General features: G+C 33.3%; 12 protein-coding genes across 12 annotated transcripts; 7 read left to right on the forward strand and 5 right to left on the reverse strand.

The window, feature by feature from the left end:
- Nucleotides 1-108: 108 nt before the first annotated feature.
- On the forward strand, nucleotides 109-1,797 carry ASCRUDRAFT_70852 (uncharacterized protein; the record flags this gene model as incomplete). Its single annotated transcript, XM_020191848.1, has 3 exons — nucleotides 109-158; nucleotides 254-1,686; nucleotides 1,760-1,797. 3 exons carry the CDS (start codon nucleotides 109-111, stop codon nucleotides 1,795-1,797), a joined length of 1,521 nt encoding a protein of 506 aa, XP_020046632.1.
- A 620-nt stretch (nucleotides 1,798-2,417) lies between these two features.
- Nucleotides 2,418-3,023, reverse strand: ASCRUDRAFT_70853 (uncharacterized protein; the record flags this gene model as incomplete). The annotated part of the gene is made up of 1 exon (XM_020191849.1): nucleotides 2,418-3,023. The coding sequence occupies one exon, from the start codon at nucleotides 3,021-3,023 to the stop codon at nucleotides 2,418-2,420; it is 606 nt and encodes a 201-aa protein (XP_020046633.1).
- A 248-nt stretch (nucleotides 3,024-3,271) lies between these two features.
- On the reverse strand, nucleotides 3,272-5,152 carry VMS1 (Vms1p; the record flags this gene model as incomplete). Its single annotated transcript, XM_020194604.1, has 1 exon — nucleotides 3,272-5,152. One exon carries the CDS (start codon nucleotides 5,150-5,152, stop codon nucleotides 3,272-3,274), a length of 1,881 nt encoding a protein of 626 aa, XP_020046634.1.
- Nucleotides 5,153-5,225: 73 nt separating this feature from the next.
- On the forward strand, nucleotides 5,226-6,485 carry ASCRUDRAFT_76337 (bifunctional 4-hydroxy-4-methyl-2-oxoglutarate aldolase/oxaloacetate decarboxylase). Its single transcript, XM_020193426.1, has one exon. The coding sequence runs from the start codon at nucleotides 5,660-5,662 to the stop codon at nucleotides 6,419-6,421; it is 762 nt and encodes a 253-aa protein (XP_020046635.1). The 5' UTR covers nucleotides 5,226-5,659; the 3' UTR covers nucleotides 6,422-6,485.
- Nucleotides 6,486-6,499: 14 nt separating this feature from the next.
- Nucleotides 6,500-7,815, reverse strand: ASCRUDRAFT_47457 (uncharacterized protein; the record flags this gene model as incomplete). The annotated part of the gene is made up of 3 exons (XM_020191063.1): nucleotides 6,500-6,843; nucleotides 7,057-7,265; nucleotides 7,305-7,815. 3 exons carry the CDS (start codon nucleotides 7,813-7,815, stop codon nucleotides 6,553-6,555), a joined length of 1,011 nt encoding a protein of 336 aa, XP_020046636.1. The 3' UTR covers nucleotides 6,500-6,552.
- A 100-nt stretch (nucleotides 7,816-7,915) lies between these two features.
- Nucleotides 7,916-10,628, reverse strand: ASCRUDRAFT_153277 (uncharacterized protein). Its single transcript, XM_020189312.1, has one exon. It carries the CDS (start codon nucleotides 10,525-10,527, stop codon nucleotides 8,239-8,241), a length of 2,289 nt encoding a protein of 762 aa, XP_020046637.1. The 5' UTR covers nucleotides 10,528-10,628; the 3' UTR covers nucleotides 7,916-8,238.
- A 118-nt stretch (nucleotides 10,629-10,746) lies between these two features.
- On the forward strand, nucleotides 10,747-11,634 carry ASCRUDRAFT_8575 (uncharacterized protein; the record flags this gene model as incomplete). Its single annotated transcript, XM_020194907.1, has 1 exon — nucleotides 10,747-11,634. The coding sequence occupies one exon, from the start codon at nucleotides 10,747-10,749 to the stop codon at nucleotides 11,632-11,634; it is 888 nt and encodes a 295-aa protein (XP_020046638.1).
- A 1,290-nt stretch (nucleotides 11,635-12,924) lies between these two features.
- ASCRUDRAFT_70859 (uncharacterized protein) lies at nucleotides 12,925-16,497 on the forward strand (the record flags this gene model as incomplete). Its single annotated transcript, XM_020191850.1, has 1 exon — nucleotides 12,925-16,497. The coding sequence occupies one exon, from the start codon at nucleotides 12,925-12,927 to the stop codon at nucleotides 16,495-16,497; it is 3,573 nt and encodes a 1,190-aa protein (XP_020046639.1).
- A 389-nt stretch (nucleotides 16,498-16,886) lies between these two features.
- GPC1 (glycerophosphocholine acyltransferase) lies at nucleotides 16,887-18,059 on the forward strand (the record flags this gene model as incomplete). The annotated part of the gene is made up of 1 exon (XM_020190645.1): nucleotides 16,887-18,059. One exon carries the CDS (start codon nucleotides 16,887-16,889, stop codon nucleotides 18,057-18,059), a length of 1,173 nt encoding a protein of 390 aa, XP_020046640.1.
- A 434-nt stretch (nucleotides 18,060-18,493) lies between these two features.
- Nucleotides 18,494-19,924, forward strand: ASCRUDRAFT_28034 (DnaJ-domain-containing protein; the record flags this gene model as incomplete). The annotated part of the gene is made up of 2 exons (XM_020190032.1): nucleotides 18,494-19,022; nucleotides 19,251-19,924. Coding segments are annotated over 2 exons (1,203 nt in total), but the record flags the coding sequence as incomplete, so codon positions are not given.
- Nucleotides 19,925-20,700: 776 nt separating this feature from the next.
- Nucleotides 20,701-21,339, reverse strand: ASCRUDRAFT_18595 (putative peptide hydrolase; the record flags this gene model as incomplete). Its single annotated transcript, XM_020189550.1, has 1 exon — nucleotides 20,701-21,339. A coding segment is annotated over one exon (639 nt), but the record flags the coding sequence as incomplete, so codon positions are not given.
- Nucleotides 21,340-21,963: 624 nt separating this feature from the next.
- MGR3 (Mgr3p) lies at nucleotides 21,964-23,166 on the forward strand (the record flags this gene model as incomplete). The annotated part of the gene is made up of 1 exon (XM_020189719.1): nucleotides 21,964-23,166. A coding segment is annotated over one exon (1,203 nt), but the record flags the coding sequence as incomplete, so codon positions are not given.
- Nucleotides 23,167-23,628: the final 462 nt, after the last annotated feature.

Raw genomic sequence — 23,628 nt, forward strand, 5'->3', positions numbered from 1 at the left:
AATGCCACAAAGAAGAGCTCTGGTATAAAAGGAAGGACGAAAACCACCAAGCACTCTTCTTCTGCTTCCTCTGCTGCCTCTGCTTCCCCTGCTTCTGTCTTCCTCGCCATGTCTGCTGCAGACCTCAACGACAAGGCCTTTTCCGGGCTCATAGACCAGTATGTATTGCTGTTACTGCTGGCTGTTTATACTTTATGATTTGTTGCCAGATTACTAACTACTGTATTTCCTGTTATTTCTGCTGCCATGTTAGATCCTTCAACCGTTTTAGTGTCCAGACCCTTAATGACAACATCAACGTCTCCAATTTCAACGAGTTTCTCCGGAACAACTCTATCTTCAACGACACCAGATTCAACCCTAATTTGCAAGAGGACCTAAGTAAACTACATAACATATCCAATCTGAACAGCACAAGTGGTCATGGCAACGAGTCTGCTCTAGACCATATATTAAATAGAGGGAAAACCATCTTCAAGAAAAAAGACCACAACGACTCAAATGATACAATAAATACAATCAACAACAACATCTACAATAACAACGATTCTAATGTTACCAATCACAATGACAAGCTTCATACGTACAACAGTCATAAAGATACCCAATATCGTCACCATTACAATAATAACCAAAGTTTTGATACTTTATCCACGAATGGCACTATTACCCAAGTTCTTTCTTTTGATTCCATTTCAATCTCGACTGACAATGATACCCACTGCAACCCAAGCAACACTAATGTTAACGCAATTAATACGATCAGCAACTACAGTTTTAGTGAGAAAAGCTCACCTTCAACTGACGAGTCCAAACAAAAAATAAAAAAAAATAAAAATGTCAATAATTTGAAAATAAACACAAATATTAATGCCAAAGACATTGCCCATATCATTCGAAAAAAAGATAAATTTAATAAAAACAACGATATTAATAATACAAGGGATCTAAACATTATCAATCATAATCATAATCAAGACAGTCTCACTAGTGTTGTTGCTTCAACAAATGATATCTCAACTTATAACAGCACTGTGAATAGTACTCTTAATAGCACCTTAAATAGTCCCTTTTTCAGACCAAATGTAATTAAAATATCAGTTCCTTATTCATCCTCCATCAAAAGTCCAGAAAATCTTATATCCCCAATAAACTGCATCAATACCAATTATCATGATAATATAAAACCATCTCACTCCTATTCAAATCACTCCTTATCTTCTGCGGGTCAATTTTCCTTTGAAACAAGTTCAAATTCAATTGATTCTGAAAATCGCTCATTCTTAAAGGTGTCTAAAGTTAATTATTTTAATAAAGGTAATTCTTTTAATTACAATACTGATAATAATAATAATAACTATAATCATGATACTCACTTAATTAAAGGTGACATAACAAATAATATTATCTCCAATGGCAATTTAAATAATATTGAATATAACAAAAATAAGAAAACTGATAAATTTAAAAATAATAGCTTGATTAAAAGAACTAAAACTCACTTACTTCGAAAAAACAAAAGCATGAAAATATTAAATTTTAACCACAACACTCAAAATAAAAATATTAATAACGACAATCACAATAATAATAATAATAATAATAATAATAATAATAATAATAATAATAATAATAATAATAACCTTGATTTTAACAGAAATAACCACCACACAAATTCTATGCACAGTAAGTTAACTGTAAATATTCATAAATTAAAAAGAAATTTTTCAACAACAAATCTACATGATGAAATTAATAGTTACCACAAAAACAACATGTTTTCCCCTGATAACCTGAAATCAAATTTCAATTATAATAAATCTTTATCAAGAAAGAAAAGTATTTCTAATTTTTTATTCAGAAAATTATCTCATCGAAATAAAAATGATTTTAATTAGAATTAGTTATTTAAATCTATGAGCTATATTATGAATGACACTATGGATTATGTGATAATGATAGTGAATTAAATCATTTTTTTTTTAACAAAACAAGTCAATCAACTATTTACAAAATTTATCAAATCATTTGCTTTGCAAAAAAACCTTTTCTATTTTTAATTGGTCATAATTTTCCCCTTTTTTTCTCTTGATTAGTTTTGGTATATTCTTTTTTATGGTTTTTTTTATTGTGAATTTTTTTGGATATCTATACTTCGGCTTTAGTTTTATGAATGTTATTTTATATAGTTTTTAAACTGCTAGTTTATTCTTTTGCTCTCTCATTATTTCGTTAATTTGTCATTTTTTGTTATTTTATTATTATGTTATGTCGTTTTTTTGTCGTATTTTGTTGATTGGTTTTTTAGTCCTGGTTTTAGACAAAAATATAAACAATTTGATAATCACTTTGATAATCAACAATCTAAACAGAGTTTAAATAGTTTTGAAGTGAAAAAAAAATAAATGAATTTCTCTTTATGATTTACCATTTAGGTTATATTCCAACTTGAGTTTATCGATTTTTTTATGTAATGATTGAATGAATTTAATAGATTTTTTTCTCTCTAATCTTAAATCTTCATTATCATAGGTTTCAACACCATCCAATTTCATGAGCTCCTTTAATAGCAACTCTTCATAATATAGATAAGTATATGTCTTTTCCTCTTCATTTTTGAAATTCTCATTTTTTTCTAGATTCAGCTCAAATTCATTGATTCCTGGCACTATTCTGTCCTCGACATTCTTCATTATATTAAAAATCAATAGCTTGTTCTTACCAACAGGTGTCAATTTCTTCTTCTTCTTCTTTTTCTTCTTCTTTTTGTCTGATGCAGAATCTGAATCTGAGCTCAGTTTCCCATCTTCACTGTATATTGAGCCTCTTAGTATAAGAAATGTTGAAACCAATAGCGTCGTTGACACAGAGGACAAGACAATTGGATTTGATAGCTGGTGAATAAAATTAGGAGACAAATTCAACGACTTGATAACAGACTTGCAGTTGTTCAAGAGAAACTGCTCAATCGAATCCTGAGAGACTGCAAGGGAGTCCCTTAAACTGTTCAAATCAATAGCCATAGCTGAGTGTGGTGTGTTCTAATGGTGAGTAGCACTGCGATAGTAGGAGATTACAGCTCATTCAACAAGTTTCTACAGGTTCCTTTGTACAATCAACTGAAAAAAATGAGAATTTGCTTCGAAAGCTGGAAAACCTTATTTGCATTGGTGAATTTACTGTATTGGATCGTCTTTTACAGTTTTTACTCTATAGGCATTTATAAAAATACGTTTCTTGGGGCTATAAATGTGGTGATGTGGAAGCTTTGCTATTTCTTTGAATCCATAAACATCTTCAATCGTTTCTCAGCAGCTCTTGCTCGTTGTTCCCTCATGATTCTTCTTCTCTGTTCGTCTGAGAGCGAACTTAGATCGTTGGTTTTAAGAAGAATCTTGCTGCTTTGAGCAGGTTTTTTTTCTGTGATTTTTCCCTTTTCTTTTCTTAAGACAGACTTCAACTCCCTTTTCTCGTCAAGCTGTATCTTCTTCTCAATTTCCTGGTTTTTCTGGTTAACTTGCTCGATTTGTTTCTTGGACAAAGGAGGCCCAACTTTACTGCTTTCCCAGCTGCAAAAAGATTCGCCTAAATTGAAACGAGCTAATTGAAACGAGTTCCTTGTTGCTAGATCAGTTTTGTTTATTAAATCCCAAGGCGTTTTATTGTTTATATTGGTAATAGTTGGGTCGATTTTCAAATTGTTCATTAGAATATAAGCCATATGAGATAACTTATTTTGAGCAGCATAATGTAATAAAGTTGGGGTAAATTTATAATCGTTTGTAAATTTTGAAGGAAATCTATAAGCTGAAGGATCGATTTGATTTGAACGTAAATATGATATAAAAGCTGGAGCCTTTGATTTTTTCATTAATTTGATTAATTCCAAAGCGTAGTCCTCGTTAATTTTTTCTTCATCATCAGAATTGAGATTGTTATCATCCTCATCATCACTATTGTAATCTTTTTGAAATGTTTTTTGTTTTTCTTTCTCCTTTTGATTTTTAATTAAATTTAGTTTCTTAATATGAGATTGATTTAATTTGGGCAAGTTTTCAATAGAGATGTAGGATAATTTAATCCAAGCTAATTTGATTTCATGTAATGAAGGTCTATATGTTGTGAAGGGATAATTTTTAATCTTTGAAGTGTTATTATTTAAGATTGTATGTAAATGAGTTATGATTTTTTTATAAATTGCGTTATTGGCATTAAATTTAATGTAAATTGATTTTGAATTTTTAAGATAACTTTTCCAATCATTAAATAAATTTATAATATCATCAATTAGTAACAATTCATTGTTTCTACGCATTGTTGAACCCGCACTTTTGACATTTTTATTTGAACTATTATCGAAATTTAATTGAGAACCACCTTGTTTCTTTCTTGTTGTGTAACGATGGAAAGTTTTATGATTTATAAGTTGAATTTTTGATTGTAAATAGTTATCTATTGAATTGTTTTCATAATTGTTTAGATTAAATCTAAAATTTTTGGAAATGTTATTTAAACTTGATGAATTTGAAGACAAAGAAGATTGATTATGGGATATAATTGCAGCGACAAAGTGACCACCACCAATCATAAATAAGGTCGAATAAGATTCATTGGTTTTCTTTGACGATAAAGCAGAGTGATATTGTTTTTTAAAAGATTTCAATGTATTGATTGGATCGTTTAATTGGGATTGATCAAAAAAGTTTTTATATATTGAAAAAGATTTTATTTCTTCTTGGTTAACATTATCATTTCTATTGCTATTGTCATCATCTATTTTTTCGGCATCTTCATCAGAAATATCACCATTAATATTAATTGAATTTAATAAATTTGATTTGAAGAAAATATAAGGAGATCTAGAGTTTAGATAGCTTAGCGTTGTCTCCTCGTCAGTTCCATCATTGGTTTTCTTCTTATTAGTTTTGTTGTCATATAAAAGCTTGTTCTGGGCATCCTCCAACTCATTTAATTCCTTCTGAATAGGAATCTTTGCCTTATTGGTTAAATGATCGAAATATGTCAACTTAAGAGAATTGATAATTGGATCAGATAAATTGTAGAGATACAAATCATCTGGAGAAAATGGAAATTCAATGGTTCCGACGTCTTCCTTTGGAATGTTCTTTGTCTCTGCATCTGCACTACTCATATTTATTTCTTCAGTTTCTTCCGCTGATGCTTCTTTTACTTCTTCTGCTTCTTTGTCCAAAAAAAGAATTCTTTTTGCCCCAGAACTGATTTTTTATTATGCGCTCTGGCATGCCTCTTTAGGACATAGCTAGATATTTCCTAGATTGTTACCATTGCGCCACAACACTGCCACAAAATGGCCAAAAGAGGAAAAAACAGCAGAAGAAGCAGAAGAAGCAGAGGAAGCAAACCAAAGAAGTAGCAGCAGAAGCAGGAAACAAGAACCTAAACGTCTTTTGTTATCCAGCTAGAACTTTGGTGGTGCTGTTGGTGCGTGCTATGGCTGCTCTTCTGTGGAGGGCTTTTCCTTTGTTGCGAGGCATGGAAAGACATTGCATTAAGAGCACCCTCATTGATTGATTCTCGAGTGCTCTATTTATATCGAGAGATATCCTGTGTGAGTGTTGAACCTTTTTGGGAAGTGCCCAGTAGTAGAATGACAGCAGTTCGAAGATATTTATCAACAATGGCATCCCAGAAATTCAGTCTACAAGAATCGCAAAAGATCATCGATTTTTTATCCAATTACACTCCCTGCGATGTGTCTGATGCCTTGGTTAAATATGGTGTTAAAAATGGAGGGTACTTCCCCAATTTGGTTCAGAGATCACCTACTGAAACCAATCGCAAAACTGTTGTTGGATTGGCCTATACTGTATTATATGCTCCATTGGATGATCCAAGACCTGCTGTTAAGACCAATTATATCGATTCAGTCTCAAAGAATTCGATTGTAACCATTGCTTTAGATAAATCTCTTCAAGTTCCCACAGCTCCATTCACCAAATGTAACAATGCACTTTACGGAGGATTAATGTCAACTAGGGCCAAATATTTAAAGGCGAATGGTTCGGTTATCTTTGGCAGAATCAGGGATATAAACGAACATTTAAATTTGAATTATCCAGTTTTCTCATATGGATTGGGATCAACAGCACCAAAGCCAGTAGTTAAAGTGGTTGAAATTCAAAAAAATTTAGATATCTTGGTATCAAATTATCCCGATGATACAGTTCAAACAATTAATTCAAACGATATAATTATTGCTGATCAAAATGGAGTTGTTTGTTTACCAGCTAATGACGAGGTTTTATTAAATAAAGTATTGAATTATATTCCTAAAAGAGTTGAAGCAGATGAATTAGTAGCTGAAGATATTAAGAATGGTGTTGCTGCTGGAGTAGCTCAAAAGGCCCGTAGAGGCGCTATCAAATTAGACGATAATTAATTAAAATATATAGATTAAAAATAAATAAATAGATAAATTAGTAAAAATAACAAAAACCAAAAAAATAAATAGATTGATATATAAACTTATATTTAATAAATTTATAAAAATTATGAAATTTATAAAATATTTCATTCATCATCAGATGAGTCAGTTTCTCCATCATCATCATCTTCTTCTTCTTCATCGTCAATTGGTATTTTATCAATTTCAGTTAATAAAGTATTGTATTTGTTAACAATAAATTGGTGATAATTTAGTTGAATTTTGATAAAGATTTTAATTAAATTTATTGATTCTAGTGGATCAATTAATTTTTTCATTGAATTAACTGCCTGAGCAGTGTTATTAACCAATTCATCTTCTGCTATTTCTAATTTATTATTCAATTCAATTAATTTTTCCCTTTTAATTTTATCCAGCTCATCATTAGTATTAGTATTAGTATTAGTATCAGTGGATGTGGGTGTGGAAATAGTGGTGGCGGTATTACTTATTTCATTATCCTTAAGAACCCTTTTAGCATCAATATGAATATCAGTATCAGTATTAGTAGTAATAGTATTAGTAGTAGTATTTTGAGTTAAAACATTGTTAATAGTATCCACTTTGGGTTTATTACTATTTTTTAATACTTTGATTTCATGTCTTAGTTGATCAAAGACTAACCTTGAGGTTTCCACTTTTTTTCTATCGTCAGTAGTTTCCTTAAAACTCTTATTTAAGATATCTTGAATCTTTTGGTTAAATTCTTGAAAGATTAACTTATCTTGATCCAATCTTTTGTCACCAATATCTCTTTGACTTTCACCTAGTAAGAATAGAACTTTTGCCAATGCGTTTCCTTCATTATCATTATCGGCGGCACTGGTACTACTTTGACTATTGCTATTCTGATCAATTTTTAATAATAAATTTCTTGAGCTAAAACAAGCTCTGGATAAGGCATGAGCCAAAGTATTAGGGTATTGCTGGCTAGAAGAAGGAGTTGATAGTATCTTCTCTGCTTCTTCTGTTGTGGCGGCAGCTGCTAGACCCTGGACTTTCTCGCTAAATGCCTTTGAGAAATCCACGATTGATTCTTTCAAATTTGGAGGATAATCGTAGCCCTCAATTTCGTACGTTTGGGTCACTGACAAAAGTTGCTTGTACACATTTCTTAAGGTATCGCATTTCTTCTCCAAAAGCAAGTACTCCTGAGGCAACTCACTGACATCTTCGTTGGGAATGAATCGCCCTTGAATCAGCCTAAAGGTCTTCTGCGTGAAGGGTTGCAAGTTCTCATTCAAAGGCTTCAATGCATTATTCACATCCTTGGAGATTTCCTTGAGCGAACCTTGCAAGGAGCTGGAGAAGTTCTGAAAGTTGAAGTTCTTTGCAAAAGAAAAGGACATCTGGTAGCACCTGTCACTGGATAATTGAGTGTGTGGACAGTAAAACAGCTGTGCAGGAGACAGAATATGTGGATATAGCTGAAAATATGTAGATATATCTGGAGATATTTGGGTATATCTCAAGATAACTCAGTGTATTTAAGGCTCCACTGCGTTTCCCGCACCAGCACGGCGGGCCTTCTCACGGCTGCAGAGACAGGCAAACAGCGGTTGGTTCACTATAAAATACAAAAATAGACACAAACAAAAATAGACAAAAGGACAAAAAGACAAAAAAACAAAAAGACAAAAGGACAAAAAGACAAAAAAACAAAAAGACAAAAAAACAAAAAGACAAAAAAACAAAAAAACAAAAAAACAAAAAGACAAAAAAACAAAAAGACAAAAAAACAGAACAAAACACCAGCTGTTGTTACTGCTGGATCACTTCTTGCCTTTGGGCCTTACAGTTTCAAACTTGATGATGCTGTCGGAGGGCGCCAACGTCGTTGAGGGTGCCACTTCCTTCCATTCATACACATACTCATGCTCAGAGTCTGAGGCAGGCTCTGGAGCAGGAACATCAGGATACTTGAACTTCTTCAAGATCTCCTTGTTCTTGTCACCATCGACGTTGATCTGGCTCATCACCTTGCGTTTTTCCTCTTTTTCGAACCTTTGTTTTTCCCTCCTTTCTTGTTCGATTCTTTCTTTTTCAATGGCTTCTTGCTGCTCTTTTAGTTTTCGTTCAGAGTTCAATCTCTCTTGAGCCACTCTTTGTTCGTCTTCTCTTTTCAATTGTTCAGCCTCGATTGCTTCTCTTTCCAATCGTTCTCTTTCCAGTTTTTCCAATTTTTCTCTTTCGGCTTTTTCTCTTTCCAAGCGCTGGCTTTCTTTAATTTCAATTTCCTGGATTTTATTTCGATCATTGCCAATCTGGTCTTCGTTCACTCTTATCTCCTCTTCAATGGTACCGATTTTCTTTTCAAGGTCCGAAATTTCTGATTTGGTGATTTCAATTTCTTTAGTGTTTTTTTCATTATCTATAACTAAATTGGTTCCAGTAGAGTTTTTGGAGGAACTTTGAGTGTGGTTTTCATTATTTTTCTCATAAACATCAGTTTCAACCACTGGGTCTTTTGATTCTTTGGGAGCTTCGCTCAATATCTCATCGGTTTCGGACGTTTGAACAGGTTTGGTTGTGATATCTATTTGATTTGAATATTCATTTGGCTCGTTATTACTTTCAAAAATTTTTTTTTCATTTTCCTGTTGAAGATGATTTAATTTGGTTAGATATTCACGCTTTGAAATCAAAACTTCATTTAGTTGTTTTGATTGTAGTATGAGCTCTTTATTTTTGGTATGTAAATTGCCGATGTTTCGATTTAGAATTGAGATATCGTATTGGGCCAATTGCTTTGCCTTCATATGGGATCTTTTATTTTCTTGTAATTTGAGATTCAATTGGTCTGCTTGTTGAATAATCAAGTTTTTTTCAAATTCAAAGTTTTCTTCAATTTGTTTGATTTTAAACTCATGTTCTTCCTTTGCGTTGTTTAAGAAAAAAACGTGGTTTTCTTTATGGATTTTAATGTTTTTTTCAATTTGATCAATTTGCAATTGGATCTGTTTGATTTTGTCGTCATAGTTTGATTGTATTTTTTCCAATTTTTTTTGGTTTTTGGAAGAGATTTTTTCCAATTTGTTTTGGTGTTTGATTAGTTTTGTCTTCTTTTTTTCACTGGAGGATTCTGCGTTTTGTTGGTGATATAGTTTTGAGTTGGAGTCGATTTTACTGAAAATTGGTTTCAATCGATTTTGAGCAATTAGGTATATTTTGCCCTTTGGTTGTTTCAAACCTGCGCCCAAATCAATTGGTTCGTTACTGTTGTATTGTAAATCGTTCAATTGATCAATCGTTTTTGAAGTTTGGGGTTTTTCAGGAATAGGCTCTTGATCGTCATATTTCTTTGTAATAATAACGGTATCATCAATGTGAGTGTCATCAATATTATCATTATCAATGCGATTATCAATACGGCTATCAATATGATTATCAATATGATTATTAGTATTGGGTGACTTTTCATGAGATGTGCTTGAGGAGGGTGAATGATGAACAGTAGTAGTATCCTGGTTGGGATTATCATTTTCATACTTGTCGATAGCAGAAGCGTTTGGTGGAATGGCTCTTTGAGAGTCGTGCAACAAAACTTCGTCATCGTGTATGATAGGGGTCTTGGGGTTAGTTGTGTTGAGCAAATTTGAAGTGATTGCAGCAACCAAAGGAGGAGGAACATTTGCAGAAGAGGTGGAGGAAAGATTGCTAGTTTTGGATTCTGGAATAGACTTCTGAGTTGAAGTTAGAGTGTGAGTGTCTATTTCGTGGTTTTTAGTTGTTTGTTGCTGGTTGAGTTTGTTTGTAGTAAGACCAGAGCCTGTTTCCTGGAGAAAATGGGAATCGTCAGAAAAAGTGGATTTGATGGTATCTGTTTGAGCAAAAGCAGGTTTGTTTTGGGAAAAGGATCTGGTGAAGGCCCTGGGAGTCTTTGACTTCAAGGAGGAAGGAACATGGATATCGCTGGGCCTGTCAGAGCTGCGATGGGACCTTGTAGAGTTTGATCTGAAGGGCGAGGAGGAGGCATCAGGATTGGTGATGACCTGGGACAAAAAGGACTTTCTCTTTTCTTTGGGAGGAGAGAGGGCAGCAAATGGATCGTGTTTAACCATTTTTCAATTGAGAGGCGAGCTGGAGAGCAGTGGAAAGATAGCTCCATTGTTGCACTTCCCACTACCCTTTTATACACCTGAATATGGCCTTGATTGCTGCGATAAGCTTGCGGTCTGGGATTTACGCGTCGTGTAAGCTGGAGCACGTGCTGGGAAAAGAGCTGGAGAAGAAGAAGAAGAAAGAGAAGAGGTTACTGTGCAATGGTTGCTATCCTCAACATGTCTGGTATCGATTATCATCCTTTGCTCGAGCAACTAGCTCTGTTTTACTCGTCTTTCAACGCCAGCATTGCTGCCTTAGGCTCCTCGTTGATAGGCCCCAGGTGTTTCCACAGACTCTTTGAGCAGTTGGACTGGGAGTCGCCAGAGTCGCTTGTGTGCATCAACACAGTCTACGTGCTGTTCTTGAACGTCTTGATCTTGTTTTTGCTGGGGGTGGCCAAGTTCCCTGAGATCCAGAACATCATAAGGCATGGGAGAGACTCTAGGAACTTGAAGCAGTTCTCCTTCACCAGTCTCTTCTTGGAGGTTGTAGACTTGACCATCATTTCCTCGCTTAATTTCCGAGTTGGCATCGACTTCAACAAGTTTGGCGAGTTCATTTTCATCATCATCCAGGACCTAATTCTTCTCATTTTCAAGCTAGGCTACGAAGGGTATGGCAGATTCATCAATTTGATTCTCAGTCTTGTTGGATTGTTTGCCTACATATCCTTCAGCGATCCTACTGGAAACATCAACAACCCATTTCCAATTATCTTGAGCAACAACTTGGTCTTGCTCTTGAATGATAAGGTTGTTTTGCCTGTTCTAGCTGTATCAAAGGCATTTCAAATTTACAAGATTTACCAAGTTTTCACTGCCAATAAGGAAAAATCTATCGAGGACAACATTAAAGATATCAAAACTGGGTTATCGAGAACAAGTGTTATGTTGTCCCTTATTGGTTCGATCTTGAGATATGGTATGATAAAGGATAATTTGCAAACAGTTAATTTCTTTTCAATCAATATCTTTCTCACCTTCTTGCTATACATTGAAATTGCCTATTTTCAAAGAAGTTTCGTCAAGACTTTACCCAAAGATAGAGCTAAGAAAAACAACTAAAACGACTTGATTAGACTTGATTATAAAGACTATAAAGACTATAAAGACTTTATAAACACTGATTAAATACTGACTAAATTCCAATTTTAATTCTAATTCTATAGATCTATGCACATCTCTCATATGGTCTCTTCTCTGACTAAATCTGTAGGCTGTCTAATTTGTTACCAATCACATCATTTACGAAATTACTCTGTTACTTTCCATAATTAATTATAATTATATAGTTATATAATTAACTAATTATTGTATGGCTTTAAAAACTGTTTAAATCTCTCTAATTACCAACTCTAAAACTAATTTGCTTTTCCCAAATGCCTATTCTCTAACCATCCATTTCGTAATTCTGTTTGTTGTTTAATAATAGTGAAAACAAAACTGTGAAACCCTCTCCTTAGGAATTAACCACCTCCTTTGAACCTCTCTCCCAACAGCAAACAATTGACCAATTCACATAGAAACAAGAACAAACAAATGCAAGCTTTTCCTCTTTTTTCTCCATTTCTTCCAAAGGAATTCCCAAAGAAAACACTTCTGTCCCATCCTCACCTTTAAATGAAACGATTCTATTCACTCAAAGACCTTCTCTAAAAAGGCCCATTTAAAAATATCCATTACCACCTTATTTGATTTTATTTTATTTTATTTTTAATTTCACTTTCACTTTCACTTTCACTTTCACTTTGAATTTGAATTTGAATTTGAATTTGAATTTGAATTTGAATTTGAATTTGAATTTTCTTTTTATAATAACTCAAATCCCATTTAAACCTACTCGGATTCTCCTCCAATTGCTCACTCAACCATCAATATATTCTCTTTAGATCTCTGCTCCCAACTTCTTAACCAACTTCTCACACAGGTTCTCAATTTGCGATGCAATTCCCTGTGAAGACCTAGCTTTAGCTCATATCTCTACAATAACGCACTATTATTGATCTACCATCTCATCAAAGTTCTTCCTTTTCAACTCTTTAACCACATCTATCCACCACTAAATAATACTACTATCAAGATATTTTTTACTTAATCACCTACTCAATTACTTTTTTTCTCAAGTGTTCCAACGACACCTCTCTTTCTCTCTCTCTGCTAATATATATTTCCTGACATCACTTCTCTTGGTTCTCTCTTGTGCGAGAGCAATATTAGCAATACAAATCAAAGATCTGCTCACAAAATATCTCATCTTAGATTCATATATAACCAGATCCATTCCATAATCACAACAAAACCCTTTACATTTCCAACTAACTCATCCAATCCATCTTTCCTATTCTTTAAGCAACAATGGCTGCTCGTGTTGGAAATTCCCTATACAATGGCTATAGCAACTTGAACTCCATCAGCATCGCAAACACTGACTATGGAAAGAAGTACTCAACAACCAATCTCCAAAAGAGCTTCACTGCTCATACCCTCAAATCAAAGGCTTCTTCTACTCTTCTAACAACTGAAAGTGACATTCAAAATAACAACAACAACAACAACAACAACAACAACAATAACTCAAATGTCATTCAAAGAAAATACCAAAAATATCGTTCTTTATTACTCACAAGAAAACCCTCCCTTCATCAAAACCACTCTCAATATTCAAATGCTTTAAATCTATCTCAGACATTATCATCTGTTGATAATCTATCCCACTTACCCAACTTTCCTGAATTAACTTACCCATTATCCCTAGCTGATCTCCCCGATAACGTTCTCACCTTGATTATAACCTATGTTTCAACTGGCGTTAAATACTCAAACACTCCTATAATTCCAAAAAAAAGGAATCAAAAATCAAAAAAAATGAATAATGTATCCTTTCTAACCCCTTCAGTTTTAATCTCAAATGACTCTCAATCAAATACTAACAATAAAATTAACAAAATTAACAAAATTAACAACAAAAACTACAGCTACCATTACAATCACATCAACCTCAAATCCTTTTTTAACGATTTTAATGCTGATTATATTGATTCCGAACTAAGAGAACAAAAATATCTCAACAAAATACTAACCAATTACAAATACTCTCTTCATTACAACTCTACTCCAAATAATTCATTAATCAATCTATTATATCTCAACAAAAAATTCTATAAATTAACTTTACCAATTCTTTACTCCAAAATCAACTTCAGATCTTCTTATCGATTTGCCCAATTTATTTCAACTATAAGAAAAAATAACTTATTAGGTCTATATGTTAGAGAAATCAATTTGGAAAATTTAGATGTCTTATATTATATTCCCTTCTATAACAACATCAACAACTCAAATACCTTTGTAATTCTATCTGAAAAGGAAAAAAACCAAATTGAAAATTTAATTAATTCAAATGATGATTTTGATGGTAATTTTAATAAAGTTGATTTAACGCTCTACGATACTCCATCAAATTTAAGAAATAATCATAATCACAATAATCATAACAATCATAATAATAATAATCATAATAATCACAATAATCACAATAATCACAATAACATTCACAATATACACAATATACACAATATACACATTCACAATAACAATAATAACCAAAATCATTTTAATAACAATCAAAATAATCTTAACAATAATCGAATTCCTAACAGAGTGAATAACCACTCTAACAATCAACATTTCATTTCATTACTACCAAATCTCGCAGATTTCGAAGAAGATAGTAAAGAAAATAACATTTTAGCAGGATGGAGAGACTGGAAAAATAGAGGTGATCCATTGTACTCACTATTAGTCCCAACTACTGCAAAATTGCACAAATCTCAATCAAGCCCATCATTAAACAAAAAGAGATCCGGTTCGATTACAAGAGTGAATTCAAGAGTATCCAATTTTTCCTACCATAGCAATTTTAGTTCTCATTCATTGACAAGAACAAATTCAAAAATCTCATTAATCAAATCAAATTCAACTTCTAAAAGAGCCAATCTAAAGGCTAAATTTAAATTTTTTTTGAATTTCAAGCATAAATATTATCAAAATGATAACACTAATAATAATAACCATAGTAACAATAACAGTAATAATAACAATAACAATAACAATAACAGTAATAATAACAATAACAACAATAATAATAACAATGGAAAAGTCCAAATGGGAATTACTAAGATTAATTCAAAGAAATCATTGCCATTTTCTAGCCCACATCCATTAAGAAATAAAATTATGCAAAAATATTCATCAAAGGAAATACCAGTTGGATTTATAATTCATCTATTAAAAATTTGTGAAAGAATTGAAGTGTTTAATATGAATAAAATATTATTATCGCAAGAATATGAAATTGAATATAATGCTCATGATGATTATGGAGTATTACTAAAGAAAAACGAGAAAATTTTTAAAACACAACAACGTACAATGATAAGTTTAAATACTAAAACTACGTTGAATCCATCACCGTATAAGAGTAGTAATAATAGTAATTCCACATCAAGTTTTAAAAAAAAGAATGTCAATATAGATGATGGAAGAAGTCGAGCTAAAAGTTTTGGTGATACTACGACTAATAATAACAGTTATACTAATGTTGGCAATTTGAATAATCTTAATGACAGTAGTTCTAATTTACTTTCTAACAATGCCAATTTAACAGTGATCGATCCATACCAAAATATTATTGGGGAGATAGTGGCAGCATATGGAACATCAGTTTATTCCAGACAAACTAGCACATATAGAAGGGGATATGGTGGTAGCCCATATTCCAGTTTTTTTGATAATGGAAACAGTCGATCTACTCCTAATTTAAGACAGATGAGTAGTAATGGTAATTTTAACAGTCCTAATAACAATTCAAGTGGAGATAATAATAATAATAATAATAATAATAATAATTTACAAGAAGAGATTATAAAATTGGCAAAAGAATTTCCAAGTGTGACATCAGCTATACTTCGAAATATCAATAATCCTTCAACTTCTTCTCTGATGTTTAAGAATAATGGGGCAGTAAAAAATTTTTTGAATTCGATTCTGTTGAACGGGGAAGTATCGAGCAATTATTCTATTAATTTTAGTAATGTTGCTAATGGTAAAAAAAAAATGAGCAGTAATTCGAATTCATTTGAATTTGAGATATTAACTGAGAGCAAGAGTGATAATTTGGATTTTTATAAAGATACATTTGATTATGGAAATAGTGGTAGTAATAGTACTAATATTAAGAAGAAAAGTGAAGGAGTGAACGGTTATTCTAATATTAATTATCTTAGTATTAGTAATGGTTCAACCAATAAGGGGATGATTAGTTCCAGATCATATAATTCAGGATTAGAAATGGAGTTATTTGAAGAAGAGGAAAATGATGAGATTAATCGCGATTCAGGGAAAGGAAAAGAAAGGCAAGAAGTGAAACAGAAGAAAGATAAGCAAAAAACAAGAAAGGCAGTCTGTTTTGATAAAGATATCAAAGAAGATAAGAAAGAAAAAAGTTTATTGAATACACCGCTTTACGAGTTAAGTAGCAAGCACTATCCGAATAAGGGGCATATTGATCTCCAGCGAGATTTGACTTTATACTTGTCGGATGTTAAAAAGGCCAACAATTGGGAATTAGACCAGTTGAGAAAGATCAAGACAGTTGAGATAATGGACTTCTTGCAAAGTTTAAAGTACTTGAGAAAAGTGAGCTTGGGGTCTTTGAACTGGTTGAACGCAGACGTTGTAAAGAGGTTTTTGGTTTATTCGCAGTCAATTTTGAACCACAGTCTCAGAGAGATTGATTTCAGAAACAGTGGGATGCTGAGAAACTTGGATTGGGCAATAGTTGGAAGCGTGGACGACGTATTTATGGCGTTCCACGAGGAGGAGCGCTTTGATCCACTAGCTACGATGGGCCAGAACTATTTCATATAGAACGTGGACACAGCAGCACCACCAACACCATCACCCCCAGCACCACCACAGCATTCGCATTATCATCGCATTACAGCATAGGCATCGGAATAAATATTGTCTTAGACCGGAACAATCCCAAAAAGGCCGCCGCAAAGTTAGACGCGTTTCTTTTTCACATGAAAGAGCAACCCACAGCTCAACAAAGTCTCACAAAGGCCTTATAAATAGTGTCCTTCCTCTGCTGCTTCTGCTGCCTCTGTTATCGCACCTGTTGCTTCCGCTGCTTCCATTGCTTCCATTGCTTCTGCTTCACCATGTCCTTCCTCTACACCGAAAGCAGCCCTGAGCTCTCGGGCTCGGAATCAGACTACACAGGCCTCACCAAGTCCTCCTCCTCAACTTCCATCATGAGCTTGAGAACACCCATCGACAGACTTTCGTTTTTGGAATTGATAGATCCCTCGTCGCTTTCTTACATTGATTTCTCCAGAAAGACCCTTGATAAGGTGAAAAAGAGCACCAAGAACCTCAAGGAGAAGGCTGCAAAAATCAAAATTTCCAACGACGAGTTCAACATCCTCAAGACTCGACTCTCCAAGAAGATCGATGAGTTGGACGACAACTTGATGGCAAGATTGAATGCCTCGAAGACTGAAAAATGGTTCTATGCTTTCTCTCTATACTCTATCTTTTTTGCTGGTTATTTGATTGGCAAACACCCTAGTTTTTTCCACATCTACTACTCCATCTTGTTTACAATCCTAATGCCCATCAGACTATACAGCTACTGGAAAAGAGACTTTAACTACTTCCTAGCCGATTTATGTTATTATGTCAACACTTTGGTCATGCTCTTTATATGGGTTTTTCCCAGCTCTGAACATTTATATATGGTGTGTTTTTGCTTCACGTATGGCACTCTAGCCTGGGCTGTTATCACCTGGAGGAACTCTTTGGTGCTACACTCAATCGAAAAGACAACTAGTTCTTTCATCCATTTAATGCCTCCCGTCACATTATTCGTCATAACTCACGAACTAGATAAGGAATTCAAATCAGTACGATTCCCTGGTGCTGCTAGCTTCAATTACAATGACTGGAACCTTTGGAATGGAATTCTCTGGACCTCCTCCTACTATTTGATCTGGCAGTCGCTTTACCACTACTTTATCACAATCAAAAGAGCCGAAAAGATCAAAAAGGGGAAAGTCAACTCTTTCACTTGGTTGAGAAAGTCTTATTCAAACACTGCACTCGGAAAATTGGTCAACAACTTGCCTGAACCATTGCCTGTTTTCGCATTCACCTTGATCCAGTATGGCTACCAGTTGAGCACGATGTTGCTCTGTCCATTTTGGTTGCAATCAAAGAGAGCTGCCTCCATCTTCATGACCCTCATCTTTGTCATAGCGTGCTACAACGGGGCCACCTATTACATCGACATCTTTGGCAAAAGACTAGAAAAGGAGGTTAAGAGATTGCAAAAGGAAATTGCTGAGTTGCAAGCTGAACATCTCACCAATGCCAGCAGCCAGAACTCCAGCTCCTCCTCCCTCAACGACAGCAAAAAGGACGACTAGGCCTGCTGCATACTATAATATATCCCAGCTCTAAAAGCACCATAGTGCCATAGTGCCATAGTGCCAGAGTACCAGAGTACCAGAGTACCATAATACCACCATCTATAATATAGTTAGCATAGTATAGCATAATACAACACTATCACCACCGTAAAGCTTATTAGGGGCGACTCTGAGACCACCGCCACGGCGCCCCTTTCTGTGCTTAAAAGCCCTTTTAAAATTTCTCTCTGACTGTATCAACTTATCTTTAAACTACACTCATCGATATTGCTCCAGCTGCTTCTTGCTCCTCTCCTGCTTCTTCTCTTTCCTGTTTTCTTTCTTCTTTTGCTGCCAGATCTTCCTTGCTCTCTTCGTTATTGTTTCTGCTGTTTTTTTCTTTCTCGTTCCAAACAGAAATCCCTGCTTCACAACCGTTCCCCTAATCGAATATGGTCGTCGATGACACTTACTACAAGATTCTTCAGGTTGAACCAACTGCAACTCCACAACTAATCAAAAAGTCTTATCGTAAACTATCTTTAAAATATCATCCGGATAAGAACCCTGCTCCTGAAGCAAAAGAAAGGTTTCAGGAGATAACTGCTGCCTACCAAGTTCTATCTGATTCAGATTTAAGAGCAAAATATGACAAATTTGGTAAAGAAAGCGCTATACCAGCCGATGGTTTTGAAGACGCAACTGAATATTTTGCTATGATCTTCGGTGGCGATGCATTCAAAGACTATATTGGTGAATTAACTCTATTGAAGGATCTCACAAAATCTGCTCAATTATCTCAAACCGATAAAGAAAAAACCGATGAAAATAACGAAGATAACAAAGAAAATAAAGATGATAAAAATAATACAAATGATAAAAATTCAACCTCAAATTCAACCTCAAACACAAATACAAATACAAATACAAATACAAATTCAAATTCAAATTCAAATTCAAATACTAATACAAATACTAATGGTAATATAAACACATCCTCAAATAAATACCAAAATAATTCCTCAAATTCTTATGTAAATTCATCCTCTTACTTGGCAATCGACCAATCTTCTTCAAACAAAAATTCCGACTCAAAAGATTTTCAGAATAATAACTATGATAATAAAAATGAAAAAGAAAAGGATAATGAAAAAGAAAAAGAAAAGGAAAAAAAAAATGATAAAGATAAACTAACTCCTGAACAGCAAGCAGAATTGGATCAATTTGAAGAAGAGTGTAGATTGAAAAGACTAGAAACTCAGAAAAAATTGGCTGAAAAATTAATACTAAGATTATCCGTTTGGACTGAAAGCCCCAAAGATCGTAACTGTTTAAATGCTTTTAAAACTAAATATGAATTAGAAGCTGACTCTCTAAAAATGGAATCCTTCGGCTTGGAAATATTACACACTATAGGTGAAATTTACTACACAAAGGGCAACATATATCTAAAATCTCAAAAGTATTACGGTATTACTGGCTTTTTTCACTCTGTAAAGGAAAAAGCTGGCATCGTTTCAGATACTTTTAAAACTATATCTTCTGCTCTAGATGCTCAAAATACAATGGAAGAATATACTAAAATTCAGGAAAACTCAAATGAAGATCAAAAATTATCTCAAGAAGAAATGGCTGAAATGGAAAAATTATTAATGGGCAAAGTTATTGGTGCTGCTTGGGCTGGCTCAAAATTTGAAATTCAGGGAACTTTACGATCCGTTTGCAATATTGTCTTGTATGATAAAACTGTTTCTCAACTGAAAAGAATCGAAAGAGCTGAGACTCTAGTTAAATTAGGTCAAATCTTTAAGAAAACTACAAGAACTGATGATGAAAATGAGGAAGCAAGGATTTTCGAAGAATTAGTTGCTGAAGCTAAAAAGGATCTAAATAGAAGTAAAAGAAAAGCCGCTGCCGCCGCTGCTTCTACAGATTCAAAATCAAATCCTGATTCTAAAAAAAAATAAGTTAATTTAGTCCTTTTTTTTTCTTTTTTTTTAAAAAAATTTCCTACCCTTGCCCTATTTAATTATTATTTACCTTGTTATTTTGTTTTTATTTATTTATTAACTCTTGGTTGGTTGCATCATGTTCTCTGTATTTATTTAATTTTTTTTTTATCAATTATTTATTATTTATTATCCACTCTTAAATCCTTTTTCAACTATCTTATATCCCATGCTTTTAGAAATGATAAAACAACAATAAAAAAAATTAAAATACAATCAAGAAAATTGAAAAAAGAATATTGTTTTTTTTTCTTGCTTAATAACTACTATTTATTGTTTGATATAGCATATTCATAGTTATATTTTATATAATGTTTTGTTTTGCTTTTCATTAGTATTGACTCACTGATTTTTTTAAATCTTTAATGTTTTAAATTTTAATCAACACTTTCCTCTTTTTTCAATCTTTTTTTTTTTATTTCAGAGTGAACTCTGGATGATACTGTTGATATGGGTAACATATCAAGTATTGATCTTTTTCTTTTTTTTAGAGGCGAAGTTTTAATATTCTTGGTCTTAATTTCATTTTCACTTTCACTTTCATTTTCACTTTCATTTTCATTTTCACTCTTAGTATCACTTTTAATAACTTTTTTGCTATCAATTTTGTTATTTTTTTTGATAAAGTCAATTATTGATGGGCTTTCATTTCTAGATTTAATTGGTTCAATTAGATATTTACCGTCATTGGCCATTTTACCAACATTTTTACTTACTTTAAACCATTCTAATTTTATATCTCTTGAAGAGTTTAAACAAATTTTTAAAGAATCAGACCATGTATCGTTTGTTTTATTATCAATCCATTTGTCAAAATCGTTAGAATTCTCCTTTAAAATGACTGGCATTCGTTTGTGTAGCCATGATAATTCTTTAAATGCAGGCTGAGTTATAATTGTAAATGAATTCAAGACAATTTTTCCATTATTACTCAAGCTAGTATAACTAACTGATTCATAAAAACCCGCTAGAAAGATCAATTTATCATCTTTTCTCTTTACATAATATGGAATTTTCTCTTTGGTTTTAGCATCGTGCAACCATTCATAATAGCCTTGGACTGGAACAACACATCTTTTGGTATTTCTAACAGTAGCCCATAATTTTCCTGACTCTATCGATTCGCATCTTGCATTGAAATATTTGAAATCAAATTGCTTGATCATGGCCTCCTTTCTCGCCCACATGGGAACCAACCCCCATTTCATATACTGAAGATTATGTTTCTCATTCTTATTAAAATTGTATACATACACAGGAGCCATCCTGGTAGGACCAACATTGTAAGAAGGATGTTGTTGGTCTTGATCCATTACTTGGTCCACTGTTACATTTTGCTGAGCGAAGAGGTGAAGAAGCTCATCGCTCGACTAGGCCTCGAAGTGCAAAAAAGACGTATTAATAATCGATAGCCACTAGTAGAAAATAGCAAAAACCACACATACCAATGCCATTGCAAACCTCCCACACATCTCAGTAACTGCTCGAAATATCTGTTCTTCAGATCTCATCTTCTCATCTCCTTATCTTCGGATCCTAATCAGTGATTTCAACCCTCGGATTTCTATTCTCGGAGCAACCAAAAACGGCTTTTACCAGAAGTTGAACCGTTTTCCGGTAAAAGACCCGTTCCGCTGGCTCGGACTCTCAACCAATAGGAAGAGAGCAATCGCCTTCTGCTCAGCATGAGAAGATCTGTCGCAAATACAGCTGAAGAAGAAGCAGCAAAATATATATATTGGAGATTGCTGTATTATATTAAGATGATCAGAACAACGAGTCGCTTTGCAGCAGCTCAACACCAGGTTTTCTCCAGCACAAGAACTAAAACCACCAGCAGCCTTTTGAAAACTTGCAATAGCAAACCCAATTTGGCTTTCTCAAATCAAAGATGCTGCTATTCTACAGATCCCAATTACCAGGCTTACTACGATCTTCATCATCCCAAGAAGAGAAACTGGAAGAGAACAGTTATCGGTTTGGCTGCTTTGTCTCTAACTGGCTATGGTCTTTACTATTATTACTGGCCTCATCACACTTTTCCTACCTCTGTTGCTAAACTTTTGAGAAAGGGACTATGGGCAGAATCCAACAAGGAAAACAACAACTATGCTGGTGCTTTACAATTTTATATTCGTGCCTTGGAAGAATGCAATAACCTAGAAATCGATAAATTAAGCGATGAATATACTGGAGTTCAACTAAAAATCGCTGAAATGTTGGAAAAATTAAACCTATTAGAGGAAGCTAAAAACATCTATCAAGAATTAGCCGATTTATACTTATCCACCCTACTTTCAGAGAAAATACCTATTGAAACTAGACCTCACATAATTCAAAAGGATTTGAGAATTGTAATTAAATTAGTTCACCTAAGTGAATCTGATCCAACTTATTGTTCAAATTTATTATTAACTCATTGCATAAAAGCTCAAGAAGAAGTAGCTAGAAGAGGTGGATCACTAGCTAGCAACGATTCAATAGTTCATCCCAGCCCAAAGAACCATGATTTATTCATATCATATCCTGTAAATTCTCAAGCTTGGTTCCCCTTTCGCGATGAATTTTTCATTGCTAGAGATTTATATATCTCAACTTGTTTAAGGTTAGGTGAACATTTATTAGCAATTAGATCTCAAATAACTACTTTACAATGGATGGTAATGGCTGATTGCGATTTTCCTGATATCATAATGTGTCAATTTAATCTTGGTTCACTATTATATTTACAAGCTGAAGAATATGAAAGTAGAGAATTAAATGCTAAAAAAAATAATAACGAAAAAGATATTCAACTCTTCAAAGAAGAAAAAGATGAATGTTTAAAAAGTGCAACTTTTTGTTATGAATCAATATTAGAAGCTGTAAAATCTTTTCCTCCTGTTATTTCAAGAGACCATCCTCAAATTGTTGAAGCATTAGCCTTGACTACATACTCATTAGGTGTAATAAATTTGCACACTGGAAATCTTGAAAAGGCAAAGGAATTATTAAGAAGATCAAGATTAAGAGCCAAGGGCATAAATAATGAGGAATTAGTAGCCGAAGCTGAAGCTGAATTAAAAAAATTAGAAAAAGAAGAAAAATTATTAGAACTGAAACAAAAAGAAAATAATGATGAAAAAAATATGACAATCGAAATGATTGCTCAATTAGTAAAATAAGCTTGAATGAAATAAGTTTGAATAAAATATTATACCCGTATTAGTCATTGTTTATTCAAATTAAAACAGTATAAAAAAATAAAAAAAAACATTATACATAGAATAACATATTAAATAATTATAAATAGAAATTGAGAATCCAAATAGGTTACTTTAATTCAATTAAGTTTGATAAATTCATCATTTAATCATCAAATTCACCGATTGAAATTAAAGTAAAATGGCATCTTTTGTTCTCGATAAATCGATCTTAGTGATATTACTAATAATATAGTTACTATTATAAATGGAATTGGCTAATTTTATGTGTTGGAGCCTTTCATGTTCGATTATCCACCAAATTTTCATTACTTCAATAAATTGAAAATATTTAATATTTTTACTTTTGCTTTCGCTTTCATTTTCATTTTCGTT

Source organism: Ascoidea rubescens, assembly GCF_001661345.1.
Source record: "Ascoidea rubescens DSM 1968 unplaced genomic scaffold ASCRUscaffold_8, whole genome shotgun sequence".
NCBI lineage: Eukaryota > Fungi > Ascomycota > Saccharomycetes > Ascoideales > Ascoideaceae > Ascoidea > Ascoidea rubescens.

Coding starts and splice junctions, on each gene's coding strand:
- ASCRUDRAFT_153277 (XM_020189312.1), bottom strand. CDS start 10,527: ATGGTTAAACACGATCCATTTGCTGCCCTCTCTCCTCCCAAAGAAAAG.
- ASCRUDRAFT_76337 (XM_020193426.1), top strand. CDS start 5,660: ATGGCATCCCAGAAATTCAGTCTACAAGAATCGCAAAAGATCATCGAT.